Below are 15,458 nucleotides of genomic sequence, written 5' to 3'. Positions count from 1 at the left end.
CCTTCACTTCCAGATGAAAACACCTCACTGAAATCACCAGCTTAATTTTCGAAACCTCTGTCTGAGGCAGACAAATGGCACCACTTTCCATTCACACAAGCAGATGGGCAGAAGAAACCAACAGATCTGAACTTTTTTTACAATTTAAAGGGAGTCTATTTGTTGCTGGTTTTTATGTTTTGGTTTTTTTACATACTTGGCTTACAATGAAGTCTTTAAAATAAAAAAATCATAAAGAAAGACTGACAGCAACAGGATCCAAGCTATTATGTGCAGCATTTCAGGCCAGCATTTTTATGAGAGCAACAGCTCAGTTGGACTTAATTTCCTTGCCTTAGAATTAAAATGCTATTTACAGGGGTAGCACAGCAGAGACAAAAACTGTATCCAGAAGAGTGAAACCTCTAAGATTTCCTCCACCCTGCTTCTAACTTCTTTTTTCCCTGAGAATCTGAAGAAACACAAGCATTTCTCCTGGTCTGGCATTAGCAGAGGCTTGACTCAGAGTTTGGCCAGCAGCTTTTGCTGGCAGATCACAGGCACAAGGTCTGCCTGTCACACCCCCACAGCAGCATCACTTCTGGGCTAACGAATAAAAAGTCATCCATGTCATCAAGGCGAGCAGGTGTGACAAAGCACATATAAGAGGTAAGACATCAACAAAAATCCAATCAGCCAAACACACCTCAAAAACTAACTACAATGACTCACCGGATCAGACAAAAAGGGAGAAATACAACACAGGAAAAATCAGTTAGCTCAGCAACTGAACCCCTTAATTACAAACTATCACCCATCTGACACCACCCTGGGATCTGGGCTCCAGCCTTGGTGTCACCTACAGCTGTTCTCCCACTGACAAGCGCAATGTGCACAGAACATCTGGGACCCTAAAATAAGTGCATAGAAGTACATAAGCAAATGCTACTTTAGATCCCCCTCTTTCTTGCAATGCAGGTGCTAAGACAAGCCCCCTTTTGCATGACCCTGGATGCACAGCTATTGCTTTCTGGCAGATGTGCAATCCTGTTCAGGGAAGGCTTCTGCCTGACAGGGATGGCAGTTCTCACTTGCTCTTCCAATCTTTCATTTTCAAAAGTAACAATGTCATGCGTATTATTGTGAGACCAACGAAAGAGAGAAATATTCTCAACACCGTCAACAGCATCCACTTATTTTTGCTCTGCTTTTGTTGTTTTTTTTTTTTACATCCAGCAATAGCTAGACACATTTCCTTCTCATTTCCCTGTCTACCTCACCAAGAACATCACAAATCCTAGTACTTTTTGGCATTTTCCCCTGTTTCCTCCTTCTGCAAAGTTTTGATTTAGGGCTAACAAGCAAAAAGCTCATAAGCATAGCTTCCTTCCCCCAAAATCCTCACTTACTACTCCCTCTGGACTTGCTTTGAGACAATTAAATGTAATTCTTAATTAAAATCTGTCTATTAAGTATCAGTTCTGCTGGAGCTTTCCTGCACACTGTTCTATGCAAGGAAAGAAAGTCTGCAATGCTGTGATGCAGGGCTGGTTCCTCATTTTTCTTTACTGCTCTTTTAAGTGTCTGTATAAAATGCCCTGCTGACCCAACTGAAGCTGAGTGATAAGCAGCTGATCTAGTGTGTTTTACCCAATGTCTCGTATCTAAAACCATCTCCTTAAGCAAGCCATATGCTGCAAACATACTTTGAAATGTCTCCATAATAATCCGAGAAGCAGAACTGTTTGTCAAATAGCACACACACTACTGCTGGCCACTTGGAATAACCATCAGCCACAAGTAGGTACATATGCTCATTGTGATCTGCAAAAATCAGCATGGCATCTTTGCCAGTGCTTAGCAAATGCCAGAGTGGTTTTTGGTTTCAACAACTACCATTCACTTTGACTAATTTCTTCTTCTACATGGAGTTTCAAACCTGATTACCAACCACAAAAATGTAACAAATTGCTTCTTTCAATTTGTTGTGGTGATATTCATGCCTCTCACCCAACCTCCCAACATGAAAGATTTATGGTATTAATCATGCACATCATAGTAAACAGTCATTCTCTACTGTCAATTGCATTTTTCTGCTGAAATAAGGATGAAAGTGCTGAGCTGCTTATCGTTTGACCAGACAGAACACCAACTATTATTGTGCTATTTTAACCAAAGCTGGAGCTTAGTTTCTATGGGTAACGTCTTCAGATGCAGCTACATGGTACAGGAGCTTGAATATCCCATTCTGAAAAACAATTTAGAAACTTAATCACAGCTAAATGCTGGGCTTGTCTGTGCAAAGACTTATTCAGGAATAGCTTTTCAAAATTAAAGATTAATTCCAGACCTGTTGTTCAGAGGTTCTCCTTCACCACAGCAAACTGCATTAAACCAGTTTACACTGCTGCATCTATGCTTGCTTGAAAGACACCACAGAGCAAGAAGAACCCTGGCATTTGTCTTGCTAGAGTCTGCAGCTATGGGATTGCAGCAGCTAAGCTGCTGCAACCACCAAGCTTCAAACTTCACCCCACCGTAAGCCAGCTAGTTGGATTTATAGGATTCCCACCCAGAGGCACAGGGAGAAGTTGAATTGACTCTACTTGTTCACACTGCAACCCAAAAGCAAGCATGAACCTGGTGGGGGTGCCCCACAACAGTTTAATCAAGCAGTCAAGTGCATCATGTCACTGCCAGGTGACCCCAGGCACAGAGGGCTCAGCACACACCACAAGGCTCACTCAGGATGTAGTACAAGTGGCTGGAGCACAGGCCAGGCTGAGCTCCACGCTGTTACTGCTGCACTGCAATCAGTAACCAAAGCTGCTAATTTAAAGCTAGCTCAAGAGTGCACCCACAAGTCACAGTCCTACTTCTGCGTAGGCGCAGTGTGTGTGCACCGTAAGTCAAACTGTCTAACAAATACCACTGACATCAAGTCCTTTTGGTCTTCGTTAGCATTTGGGAAACAAACACTAGAAATTTCTCTCTGTCTTCATACTTGTAAGAAAAGTAAGGATATGGTTTAGCACATACTTAAAATGACAAAATGTGTTGGAATATTCATATTTCCCTTTTGCTTCTTCAGAAGCTGTACTCTGCTCTGGCACAAAGCCGTATTTTAGAGTCATAGCCCCACCCTGATATCACAACTTTTCCTTTGTCCCAGGCACTGTCCCTAATCACATTTGTGCTTTTCTTCTCATCCCAAATTTTTGCTCCTTCATGGCAAACACAGCCTGTCTGTCTTTCCCCTTGGTACAATCAATAGTCATTTAACCTCCTCCATCCATGACAGAAGTTTTCCATAGCAAGAAATACTGCTTCTTTGATCAAGTGCAAAATCATTTAAATTGTTGCAGAATGAGTCAACAGTTGCCAAAACTGATCCTTCTGCAGACCCACACAGCACAGCTGTGTGTGTACCCACAACTGAAAGATTTCTGTCTCTCCCAGTGCTGTACAGTAAGGCTCAACCTCTACAAGGCCACCAAAGGGTGTCCTACAATAAATCCTAACCTGTGTCAAAGATGAGCTAAATTAGTAGTGAAAGACAAAACATGGTTTTGTTTTCTTACTAAAAATCTTGATTCTGCGATAACTGGATCAGAGCCTATTTTCAATGGCTTATGCCTTCTTTTGGAGGATGTATTTACCTTGGATCTATCAGCCACAGGGATTGCACTTAATACCAGCTGCACTTTACCAGGGAGAAAAGGATGGTTAAAACTTTGCTGATGTTCGATTCTCCATTTTGCCACTGGCAAATCACTTAATCTCCATCTCATTTCCCCACATGCAGAGTGGAATAACTGTAGGCAACAGAGGCACTGTAAAGGTGGAAGTTCATAGATATTACAGTGATGGGAGACACATAAACCCACAAGAAATCCTACATGTACTCTCTGAGAGGGATTTTCAGGGTCTATCAACTGCAGTAGAAATGCCCTTACCAGCTAAATTTCCTTAACACCCCAGCTGGAATTCACTTGACTGAAAGGGGAGTTCAGTCTCCCATCCCCAGCTGGCTCTTGCTGCTCAGGTTACTTTTATGAGCCTCAACTGCTCACATTTCTGCTATTTTGAGGAATGCTCCAAGTCAGAATAATCCGTTTATTAAACTTAGCAAAAAGACAATCATTCTTCACTCTAAATCTACAAATGCCTTTTTCCACCATGCAAGACACGCAACAAGCACCAGAAGGTGAAACAGTATTTGTAAGCAAAAACAATTTTGACACGTTTCTCAAACATCTGTCTGAATCACATCTTTGTTTTTCCTTTTTATTTCATCACAAAGACACACAAGAGATGCACAAGATTCCCATCCACATTTATTTTAAAACAATTTACGCTAATTAGTGAAGGACCATTTCCTTCTGAAACAGGAGCAGCAATAGCAAGCAGTTACTCTTGTATTAAATGTCCACCTGCAGACATCCTAAAGCTTTTCTCACAGCTTGACTTGAGCTTTCAATGTTTTGTCAGTTCTTCTTTCAGCAGCATTTGCTAATTTGTCTTCAGAAACTGCCGTTCTTACTGCACCTTTGTCAATTGCTATCCTCACTCTACCATTTTCATTTACATGAACCCAGCAAAAGTATCTGCATGCCATTTGTCCTACACTACAGCTCACAGTGGAGAGAAACCACAAGCCATAACATCACAGGCAGGCAGATTTTTAGTTACATCGGTGGTGTCTCCCCTATGCAAGTTAAAGCAAAGGGTAATAGCCATGAGTGATTTGCAGCATGAGTGAAAAAGGAGCCACAGGAAAGCAAGAGGCTGGCCAGATCAATAAAAGCTGCCTGAGGTCCTCACTTGCCGCCTCGATGCACCCTCTCCCTGGAGGTGTACAGCCCAGCACAGAGCCATGACCTGCTCACACAGCAGTGCCGGTGACTTCAAATCACCAGGCCACTCCAGCACCATAGCTGTCCCCAGTGGGCTGTCCTGCCCTATTCACAACCACTGAAATACATAAACGTGTCTACACTGCTGTTCCTTGCTAGCACAATCCTGAGAACACCGAGTGCTTTACAGAAGGAGCATCCTTCTCAAAGGAGTTCAAGCATTACTAGAACCATAAAGCTCTCTGTTCATTTTGGGAATACAGTCACAAGCACACACTGGAGTAACCACATTGCCTAGTCTAGAAGAACAAGTGGAAGATTTAAAGAACTAATCATTTAGATTCAGCTGCCTCTCTACTTCCCTGGTTAACTTTAGGTGTCTCCCTTTGCCAGCCACAGTATTTGGGCATTAAAACCAAAGCTTTAGTAGTCAGAAGCTGACCCGGGGATCCAGCGTGGCAAATACAGTAGTGCCCTGCAGGCAGCCACAATGCTCAGAAGAAAATGTTGCTCTAAGCTAGCACCCCTAAGCCATGTTTTCCAAGGGCCAAAGCACCAGCATCAATCCAATACCTCTGCTGTGGCCCCCTCAGCTCTGCTGCATCACAGAACCAAGGCTATTGATATACCACAGCACTAATGCCCTCAGCTGAGAATGTTGAAGCCCCAGCAGCCAGACATCACCTTGCTGTCTTTTCTCCCTCTCACAGAGCAAGGCAATGCATGAGTATCCCTCTTCCCTCATATGCATTCAGATTGCTTTAATCCTACCCTTTCTTCTGGAGAACCAAAACCAATCAAACAAAAGCCTAAACAAACAAAAGCACCCCAAAACAACAAATAAAACCAAAAATCCAAACCACAAAAAAAAAGAAGGGACACTACACCTGAAAAGCTGATTAAGGATTTAAGGGGCCTGCACTCACTCTTCTGTATAACCTTTGCTTGGAAATGGACAAGAAGGTATGGAAGAACAGCACTTCCATAATCCAGAAGAGAGTGAGAGGGGAAGGAGAGAGAGGAAAAGAGGGAAAGGGGGGAAAAATAAAAAAAAAAAAGGTGTGTGTGGTTATGTAGTGCTTGGGTCCAGCGTAACAGCGCTTCAGATCCTAAAACAAACCCAGGAGAGAGGCAAAGCCGCCCGCAGGCAGCCAGCGCCAAAACCTGGACGCGGCAGCTCCATCCCGGACCACGCCGGGAAGATGGAGAGCGGGATCCCGCCCGAAGTCCGCCAAGGCGGCCACGGAAAGAATGCTCCGCCGCCTGCGGGCGCTCCGCGGCCAGCCCGGCACCCGGGGCCGCGCCCAGCCCGGCCCAGCCCGGCCCAGCCCGGCCCAGGCGCTGCCGCGGCGGGAGCGTGTCCCGGGAAGTGCCGGCCCGCTCTCCTCCCGGGAAGTGCCGGCCCGCTCTCCTCCCGGGAAGGCGCTCTCGCCGGGCACCCCGCCGGGGCCGCGCAACGCCTCCCTCTGCCGGGCAGCGGCGGAGGCGCGGCCCCGCCGCCCAGATGTGCTCCGCGGCCGCAGCTGGAGAGGAGCCGGCAGGACGCGGAAGGGAAGGACGGGCAGCCTTTTCCTCGGGGGCGAGGGGAAGCAGGAGCTGCCGGCGGCGCCGCGCTCTGCCTGGGCAGAAGTCAGGAAAAGAAGCGGGAGTCTAAACCTCCGTTCCGAGAAACACCTGACACTGGGCACGAAGGCTCTCTGCCTCCCATCATGGGCTGTCCCAGCTAAGCTGGTGGGAGCACTTGAATTTCGTAGAGATGATCTCCTTTTCCCGGCTCCACTTCTTGAGCTCTTTCCTAGCTCTTTAATGCAGTGCTTTTGTTTGAGCCTCAGCTCCATGGACTATCACACATTTAATTTGTTCTTTTGAACAGTAAGCAAGTGCTTGGATGTAAGAAACAATCTTTTGTTGTTTCTTCAATCACCTTCCCCAAATAAAGGGCAGATGGAAGCTTTTTTCTTTTCAAATCCAAGTACTTTGGATCCTACCAAAGTAGAGATCTCACCAGTTAAACATGGGCACAGAGACATGAAACACACAAAGTCTCCTTTTCCACTTCTTGTCATCACATCACTCTGGTAGATCCCAAAGGCCTTGCCAGATCAGCATTCTGCTGTGTGATGTCAATGCCATAGCTCTCCTTTTTCCTCCACAAGCCCAGGGGACACTGGCACATTTTCCCCTTTTGAGTTTAAACCTGTGCCACTCCAGAGGATGATGATCAGCAAAAGGTGTGTGGGACACAGGCACTTGAGGTGGTTACCTTGACTGCTTGAGAGCAGAAATGGTCTCAAAGTTTTCTTAACAGTTTCAGTGTACGTAAGATCTGAGCTACCAGGAATGGCCTGAAGAAACACATATTGTATTATCAGATGTAAGTACCCACAGCCTTTCCAAGAACAAACAAGCATTATCCACTGTCTCTTCTCTAGAAGGCTCATCTTCCCCACGGCAAAACATAGCCCCTTCTGAGAGCACAACACAGCAGCCCCTCTGAACAAAACATCTCACCTGTCCTGATGAGAACTTCACCAGTGAACTGTCTCTCCAGAGCTACACAGGCAAACCAGCTGCCTGTGGACACCTTATGCCGACAGAAGAAGCCTTCTGCAGGGAGGGTTCAGGACATTTCCACAAACAGAGTAAGAAACACCTTCCAGCCTAAGCTGTCTTTCACTAGTAGAAATAACGTCTCTCTCCATTGCTTTTGTCAGCACACTGGCACTGGGCAGAAGGCAATTTTCCCCCACCCCCCCAACTCTGCCCTCCTCATAACAAGCCATGGCCATGCAGGCATGGTTCTTAGCTTAATGCTAATAGACTATGCTTAATGAACCAAGAGAGCACAGTGTGTATGGAGGGAGGGACTGGAAGCCTGAAACTGCACTATTCAAGCAAGCAGAATAGCAGTAACTCGTCAAAACACAGGCAAAACAGTAGGGCTTCTGGTTGATGGGAAGTGTCACAAGATCCCTGAGTTACCAGCATGGAAATCATTTTTATCTTTACTTTAAAATAAGAACAGCAGCCTCAGCAGCACAGCACCCCTTACTGCCACTACTGAATTACTGTCTTGAACCTCCAGGGCCATCTTCTGCCGCATCTTCCACTTATTGGGAGTCACTTACTACATCTACCTCCCCCTCTTTCAAACTCATCTGAAATAATATATATATATTTCAAAAATTCCAGTGCGAACCTGACACGGTGATAATTTTAAAAGCTGTGCTGCTCATGTCAAATTATTCAACATCTGTCTTCATGTTCCCACAAAAATTAGCATAGGATGGTGGTTTCTGATGACACCTATAGTGAAATATTTTGACTTCATCCAGCAAGTTGCAAACAACCTGTCAAGAGGATAATGTCAGTTTTCTAGTACTGCATATTAAAGTCAATTGAGGGCTTATCTGGTGTGTGAAGCTACTGACCTGACCTAAAACCAGAGGCTCTAGTGTCACAGAAGAGTGAATCTGACACATTACAGCTGAAGAACAGCAAGGTGTTCTGAAGCACCGAGCTGGACAGATTTAATGCCTTAACCTTAAAGAGCTGATCAAGAACTATGCAAATCTTGGACCAACCCAGTCTGCTGCTGAGACTATTTCTGTGGCACTCCAGTTAGAAAACTCATTCCTCAAAAGGCTGTATCCAGCCTCAGTCACCACAGATTTAAGAGTTGGACAACAAAGAGAAATGGCTGAGCCCAATGGATGTGTGTACATGTATACATATATGTACACACACACACACATTTAGTTTGGAGGGCCACTATGCTCAAGTATCACATTTTCAAAACAGAATCAGCCAAGAAGTGTCTCACAGGAGCCAGCTCCACCACTCCTTAAGCCAGCAGTCCGTTCAGCCATTTCTGAGGACACAGGGTTCACTGAGATGACAGCAAGGTAGCTGAAAAGCTCCATGACTTGGCTCCCTGTTACTGCTGACAAAACAGCTCTGGGCAGAGGCAGGTGAGAGGGATGGATCCAGATCACCAGGTTCCAGGTGACTTTAGAGTGCCTGTCTCCCAGAACCTGTCAGCAGAAGACATGCATGCACACAGGTTGCAAGAGGGTGTGAGGCAGCCTACATTAAAAAACTCTAGGAAAAGTGTTTTTACTTAAAAAAAAAACCCAAAACCAACAACCAACCAGGGAAAAGAAGCAGGAAGCAAATCATGTCATGTGTACATGAAATGAAAAATGTTGATGTTTATGGGCTAAATACAGGATATGTTTTACTATGACACTCCTCCACCACAGACACAAAAAAACAGTCTTCCACTAGCTGGTGATTTTTGGTTTTTTTCTGTCTGTAGTGGCAACTCAGGGGTGATTCAGTGTGATGGTGTCTCTTAAAAGAAAGAGCCTTAACAGGTCATTTATTCCCCACCTCTGAGACCAGGGCAGGACTACTCCACACTCCCAAGTGCTTCACCCCGCCAGTTTCAAGTGCAGCCCATGATCAACCTCTGATCATGGTGTCAGGCAGCTTGCCTTGCTGCCCAGCCTAAACATTTCCTTTTATTCCCTTTCCATCACCTTGCTGCATGTAGCCCCACATTACACACTGTGATGCCCATTCCTGAGATGTCTTTTCTGCAGGTGAATCAGGAAAGTCAGGGGACAAAACATACCACTTTCTTATTCCATCTGAAAAGCTGCTGCTGATCAGCTGGACTGTGCTAATTGCAAGACAATCCAGAAGTGTTAATTATACATTGCACATGGAGCAAGCACAGCAGCAGCCCTGTGCACACAGAACCAGAGCTACCCCAAGTCCTGAAATCTAGAAGGCAGACACATACTTTTCCCTTTGAATGCCACCACCACTCCCCAATCCTCCCGTCTCAGTCTAACTTAAAGACTGTAAGTGTTGATAACTCCAACCCTTGAAGGGCAAGTCCCCTGTCTCCTTACCTCTTCCTTCCTCCTCCCCAATTCTGACATTTTCTAGAGATCTGTTTCAGTTGGCTTCTCATCTTGACCAGCAGCATTAACACACCAGGACTGAAAAGCACATGCAGACTGGGAAATGGACCACCACAAAAGGCTGATAAAAGTTGCCTCTTGGCAGTCTGCTGAATTGCCTTCCCCACCAGGCCAGCCTTGTCTCCCTGCAACAAACAAGGCTGAAAGAATGGGATCAGCTAATGAGAAGAGGGTTTCAGACACACTTCAGTCATTACAACAAATGCCAATTTATATAACAAGCCTCTTCAGGTAGCAAGCAAAAAGCACCTTGACTCCTAATTAAATTGCACCTAGATTGCAAATGCTTCTTTCCCAGAACCCCCCTTATACACATTTTATTTATACCATTCATCTCAATAAACCTCTCCAACAACTCTGCTCTCCTAGACAGAGGTCTTTTGTGCATATCCATGTGGGTGTATTATTTAAAGGGTACATCACATGGATACTTTATCTTGTTTAATCTGATTTAATCTCAGGAGATTTGCTAAAGTAAAATATATTTATAGACCCATATAGATGCCTTTCCCAATCTCCGCTGCCAATATTCAAAGGCAGGAAAACAGATCTGAACCATGACACTTAAGTTCGCATCATTTTTACATTAGGTGCCACATGAGATCGACATTCACAACACAGAATGCTGAAGTACAGTTTAAACCTATGGCAAGAGACCAATATAGAGGAAAAACCCAAGGGGGGGGGACAGTAGCACTAATTTCTAATCCTGATTTTGATTTATCCTTGCAAATATAACAATATTAATCCAGCTCTGCTTGAGCCATCAGGAACAGCAATTTCACATCCAAAGAAACAATGTTGGCTGCACAAGGCATGGAATCAGTCCAGGGTAGTGGACTGAAGGCAGGATTGGTAAAGACAATATGAAAACTATTAGTCACCGTCCAAGTTTGCAGCATGCTGATTCCATGAGACACAGCTCTGGGCTGCACTCAGCGACCACTGTGTATTAAGGCTCCTGGTGTTCGATAGTTGGAAGAGGTAGGGGTGGGGAGAGGAAGGAAGAGACTAGATTTCCCCTTTGTGTAGTAAAGTAAGAGAACAGATAGAAGTAGTGTACCATTTGGGCTTAAAAGGATGCCTTCATCTTAGTGTATGTCTGCATCTGTGCTTTCTTTTGTACACAGCTTCTTCAATCTCTCTCTGACAGAAAAAGACAAAAACATCAGTAAGTTACTCTGAAGATCTAATAGCAGCAACTCGGTCAAATGCAGGTTCACTGAAGTGTATGAAAAAATACAACAGGCAACCTTCTAAAGCACATTTAAGCAAATCTGGTTTTAAGCTCTGTCCCTCTCACTACAATCCTAAGCAGTGAGGCCATTCTACAGCAACTGACAGCTATTCAGCAGCAAACACACTGAAGTGAAATAATAAAAGTTCAGCTAGAAGCAGATTACCTGTTTTAAAGGATTAAATGGCATGCCCTGACCAGGTTTCTGTACCACAAACTCATTCTATTCCTCATCTTTCCAGCCTTTCTAGGGTCATATAATTTTCCTCTGGATACGCAGACTGGGAGAAAACACATATACTGAGAAGGAGAAAGAAAAAAATAAAGGATGTTAAACATCCTCTATTTAAAAAGGTTATTTTACAAAACAGACCCAAACTCAAATTAACATCCCAGTCCTCACGGAGAAAGGAGGAATTGTTTCCATTAAAGAAATACATCATTAAAAAGTGACCTACAAAGACTTACCCATAGTCAGTGAGACTGAACTGATCTTTGCCAGAGCTCACACAAGAGACTGGCTGCGTGCTGTTAAAAAAGAGGGAGAGGGGGGGCTGGATTCTCTCACTGGGGTCTCTCTTCAGAGCTCAGAGCGCTTGGCTTGTTAGAGGCAGTGGCATGCCTTCCAGAAGGACTTTACAGCAACGCACAACTGAGTTGTAAGCCAAGATAAAGGCGGCTTGTTATGAGAGACAAGTCTTGTGGGTTGCTTTTATTTATTTTTTCCCAGTGTATTGGAAATGCAGATCTTGTAAAGCAAGAATTCAGAGAGGGCTGGGAGAGGGAAAGGGGGGCTGCACGGCTGGCTAAAGTAAATCCCGGGTGTTCTCTCAGCCCGGGGCTTGTGCTCGGCGGTACGGGGTGCCATCCCCCGCCTCTGCCCTCGCACTGGGGCTGCGGAAACCAGACCTCTCATGAGGAGACCACCCGAGCTCGCCATTTGCCACCCTGCCTGCAAACAAGGAGTGGAAGTAAGCTCCCGTAAATGCAAAAATAATAATAGTAAAAGAGGGGAAAAAAAAATCAAGCACCTCGACATCAGCTCTGCCACAGACCACTACCCACTCCATCACCTTATGAAGAAAACCAGCAGCAAAGTTCCACAGGGTGCAAAACCAGCCTCGCCTCGCCCCCCGGGGTTCCCCGCGGGGCTGGCCGCGGGGAGCAGCGGGTAGCCGGCCCCGCCGAGCCGGGCAGAGCCGTGCCGGTGGCAGGAGCGGGCAGCCCCCGGCACGCAGGGAACGAGACCCCCGGCGCGACAGCCCGGCCGCCCTTCTCCCTGCTCCCCCGTGCCGGTGGTCCTGCGAGCACGGAAACCCGCAAGCGCAGCGCGGAGAAGGGATCCTCCGTCTTCCCTCTGCCCCAAAGAAAACGCAACTCGGAGGTGCTACCGGAGCCGCCCCCGCCGGCATCAGCGCGGCGTCCCCACGCGAGGCGGGTGGGGAGCGGGGAGGCAGGGCCGGGGCTCCATTCGCTCCCCCGGCGGCAGCCCCGCCGGCGCTCCCTGCGTGCCATCGCGGCGGACTCATACAAGGGAGGCGGCCAGAGGTTACGGCGAGGAATTATGAAGTAGCTACAGGCGCTGGAAGCCCTATTGCTGCAATCAGTCTCTCCGCTCAGGCTGAGACGAGGTTCGGCGGCATCATTTACTTTCTCCTGCAGGTGCTTTTTAACTTTGATCCCACCGCCGCCGTCTGCGCCCTCGCCCCCCACCCCACACCCCTCCTTCGCAAACAGCAACCGCGACAACGTCTCTTACCGTACACCCCTTGTCCCCTGCTGTACACCGGCACCAGAGACAGGAATAAAAAACAGATCATGTCCATCTTCAAGGCAGAGCCTTCATCGCCGGCGAAGAAAAACAGCCAAAACAGCTCAGGCAGCATCCGGCGGGGGAGCAAGGAGCAGCCGAAAGCCTCCTGAAACGCCGCCCCATGCGCCCCGCTCCGCGCCGGGCACCGGCGCCCCTCGGGCGGAGGAAGGGACCTCCCCACACCGGGGCCGCCTAGGGGTAAAATTTAAAATGAAAAAAAAAAAAAAAAAAGAAGAAGAAGAAAAAAAAAGAAAGAAAATAAGGAGGGAGAAAACGAGAGAAGGAGGCAGGGAGGGTAGAAACGCGGAGTGCCGCTTGCCGCTTCCCCTCGCCAGGTTGCTCGAGGATTTCCAGGCGAACAGGCAGCCGCGCCCGCACTCGGGGTACGGGGAAAGGCCAGCCCGGGGACACCGGGCTAGGGCAGGGTCCGGGCCAGCCCAGCGCTGTCCCCCTATCCCTGCGGGAAACTGGGCTCCTCTGTTGAGCGGGAGCTGCCGAGCGCTGCCCCAAGTCCCGCGCTGCCCGAAGTGCTGCCAACTGGGGCCAACTTGAGTGAGTCCTAGCCCTCCCTCCTCCTGACGAGGTTCTGGCCGCAGCCCCTGGAGCGGACGGGGAGAGGAGAAGGAGGTGGAGAAAAAAGGGGGAAGCGAGGGTGGGGGGTAGGAGACAGCTGCTGAAAGGCGGAGGGAGGGATAGGTGATTCTCGCTTCTCTTTTCCAGATCTTCTGAGGAGGGGATTGTTGTAATTAATCAAATCCAGGAAGGATTTTAATTTTTTTTTCTTTTTTAACGCGGCTCCCAAGAGCTCCCCTAGCTGCACTGCACCGCCCCAACCAGCCTGAAGGGAGAAGCAACCGAGGAGCAGACAGACCACGCACCCTCGCTGCGCCTGCAGCTCAGCCCGGCTCTCCTCGCCTCCTCCCCAGCCTGCCAGGTCCTTCGCCCTTCAAAACTTTCCCTGATGTTGTGTGCCGGCCTCGTGTGGGTGCGTCGCCTCCGTGCTCGCCCGCTCCGCCCGCCTCGCCGAAGACTTGCGGCTGTAGGGAGGCCCGTGTGTCTCTCCCTCGACGGCTGCCGGAGCTCCTAGTGGGACCTAACGAGCTGCAACTGGAAGGGAGCCGACAAGGAGGGACAAGGAGCTGGACAAAGTTGAGCTACTCCTACCAGATGCCAGCTGGAAACCGCCTGGCAGGTCTCTACCTCACTATTTTTTCCTGAAGCGCCAAAACCTCCCGCAAAAGTTGCCGGGAACGTCAGCGCTCGCCAGGCGGCCCCGGGGCGCTCCGCTCCGCCGACCCCTGAGGGGCACCCGGGCCTTCCCGCGCCCTCCAGCTAGCCTGGCCCGAGGTCGCCTCACACCTCCCTGCCTGCCGGCTCTGCCAGCCGCGCCTTATTTTCTCCTCCGTTGGCTTTCCAGGCTTTCCCCCTCCCCTCTTCACTATTTCATTCCCCTTCGGATTAAAACAAAAAAAAAAAAAGAAAAAGAAAAAGAAAAAAAAAAAGAGCCAATTAAAGCGGGCGTGCAGGGGAGAGCCCAGCCTCCTGCCCAATTCTGCGAGCCTCCCCACGCCTCGCCCCGGCCCAATGATAGACAAGACCGCAGGGGTGGAGAGAGAGGGACTTGCTTCGGGCGAGGGAGCGGCTCTCCGTCCGGGGTATCCCCATCCTCAGGACGCTGGCGGCACGGTCGGCTTCTCCTGGCTGGGACCTGCGATGCCAAGGGATGGGGGTCAGCGCAGCCTGCCGGGGTGTCTCCCGTGCTGGTGCTCGCTGGTGCCAGCAAAGTTTTTGGGGACCCCCAGGTAGGTTCAGGCTGGCGGGGCTGCTCTGTGCATGCTGGGGAGCGGCGGGGCAGTGGTGCTGTGCGGGGCCCCAGCCGGTGCGAGGCTGCCGCGCTACTCGCCGGACTGCCGACCCCGGGCCGCGGTGATGCTCCTGCGTGACAGCCGGAGCGGGGAGCCTGCATGCCCCTTCCCCGTGCCTCCCCGCGCAGGGCCGAGAGGCCGGGAGGAGGAGGAGGAGGCTGCACCAGCCCCGAGCATCACCACCGGCACCGGGGGCCTGCGTGGGGCCCTGCTCTGCCATCCCTATCTCCGTCTGCTTTGCTAGGGAGATAAAACGCTGCTTCTGGGAAGCCTAGAGCTGCTCGCCCCCGAGCCGGCGAGCCCACCCGTGCGTAGCCCGGGTCCGTAGCAATGAGCCCAGACCGTGACGCGGAGCCAGCGCCCTGGAAGCCCCTGTGAGCGGCGCCTGCTGCTCCCGGGAGCAGGGCTCCGGCTCGCCTCCTCCCCAGCGCTGGCCCCGCCGGGACTGCCGGGGACGGGCTGCTGCGGTGTCCCTTAGCGACAGCGGGTCCTCTCCGGCTCTTCCTCGGGGCTGGCCCTGCGCGCCTCCGCCTCGGCCACGCGTGGGCTTGGCGCGCTGCCCCCGGGGCTCCCTGCCCTTCCCGCCGCTCTGCATCCACGCCCGCTCCCCGCGGCAGCTGGCGAGGGGTGCGGGACCCGGAGGGAAAGCGGGTGGAAAGACGTACCCCGCAGGCATTGAGTCGTCATGTGAACAAGTCACTGCCTGGATAAAAATGA

The 15,458-nt window shown here is 49.4% G+C and overlaps 1 protein-coding gene across 2 annotated transcripts in view; it reads right to left on the bottom strand.

Annotated features, from left to right (window-relative positions):
- The window catches only part of MDGA1 (MAM domain containing glycosylphosphatidylinositol anchor 1), a 138,801-nt gene extending 123,826 nt beyond the window's left edge, over positions 1 to 14,975 (bottom strand). The window contains exons 1-2 of one of the 2 annotated variants that reach the window (XM_085055092.1): positions 13,755 to 14,975; positions 12,823 to 13,068 (exon numbers count right to left, since the gene is read on the bottom strand). In XM_085055092.1, coding sequence (XP_084911218.1) covers positions 12,823 to 12,949 — 127 coding nt within the window. In that variant the 5' untranslated portion in view covers positions 12,950 to 13,068; positions 13,755 to 14,975. Of the gene's footprint in view, positions 1 to 12,822; positions 13,122 to 13,754 lie in introns of those variants that run through there. The other variant, XM_085055091.1, reaches the window with a different exon arrangement.
- Positions 14,976 to 15,458: the final 483 nt, after the last annotated feature.

The sequence above is a fragment of the Lichenostomus cassidix genome, chromosome 3 (genome assembly GCF_008360975.1).
Source record: "Lichenostomus cassidix isolate B80296 chromosome 3, HeHo_3.0, whole genome shotgun sequence".
NCBI lineage: Eukaryota > Metazoa > Chordata > Aves > Passeriformes > Meliphagidae > Lichenostomus > Lichenostomus cassidix.
This window is presented reverse-complemented; position numbering and strand designations above follow the sequence as displayed.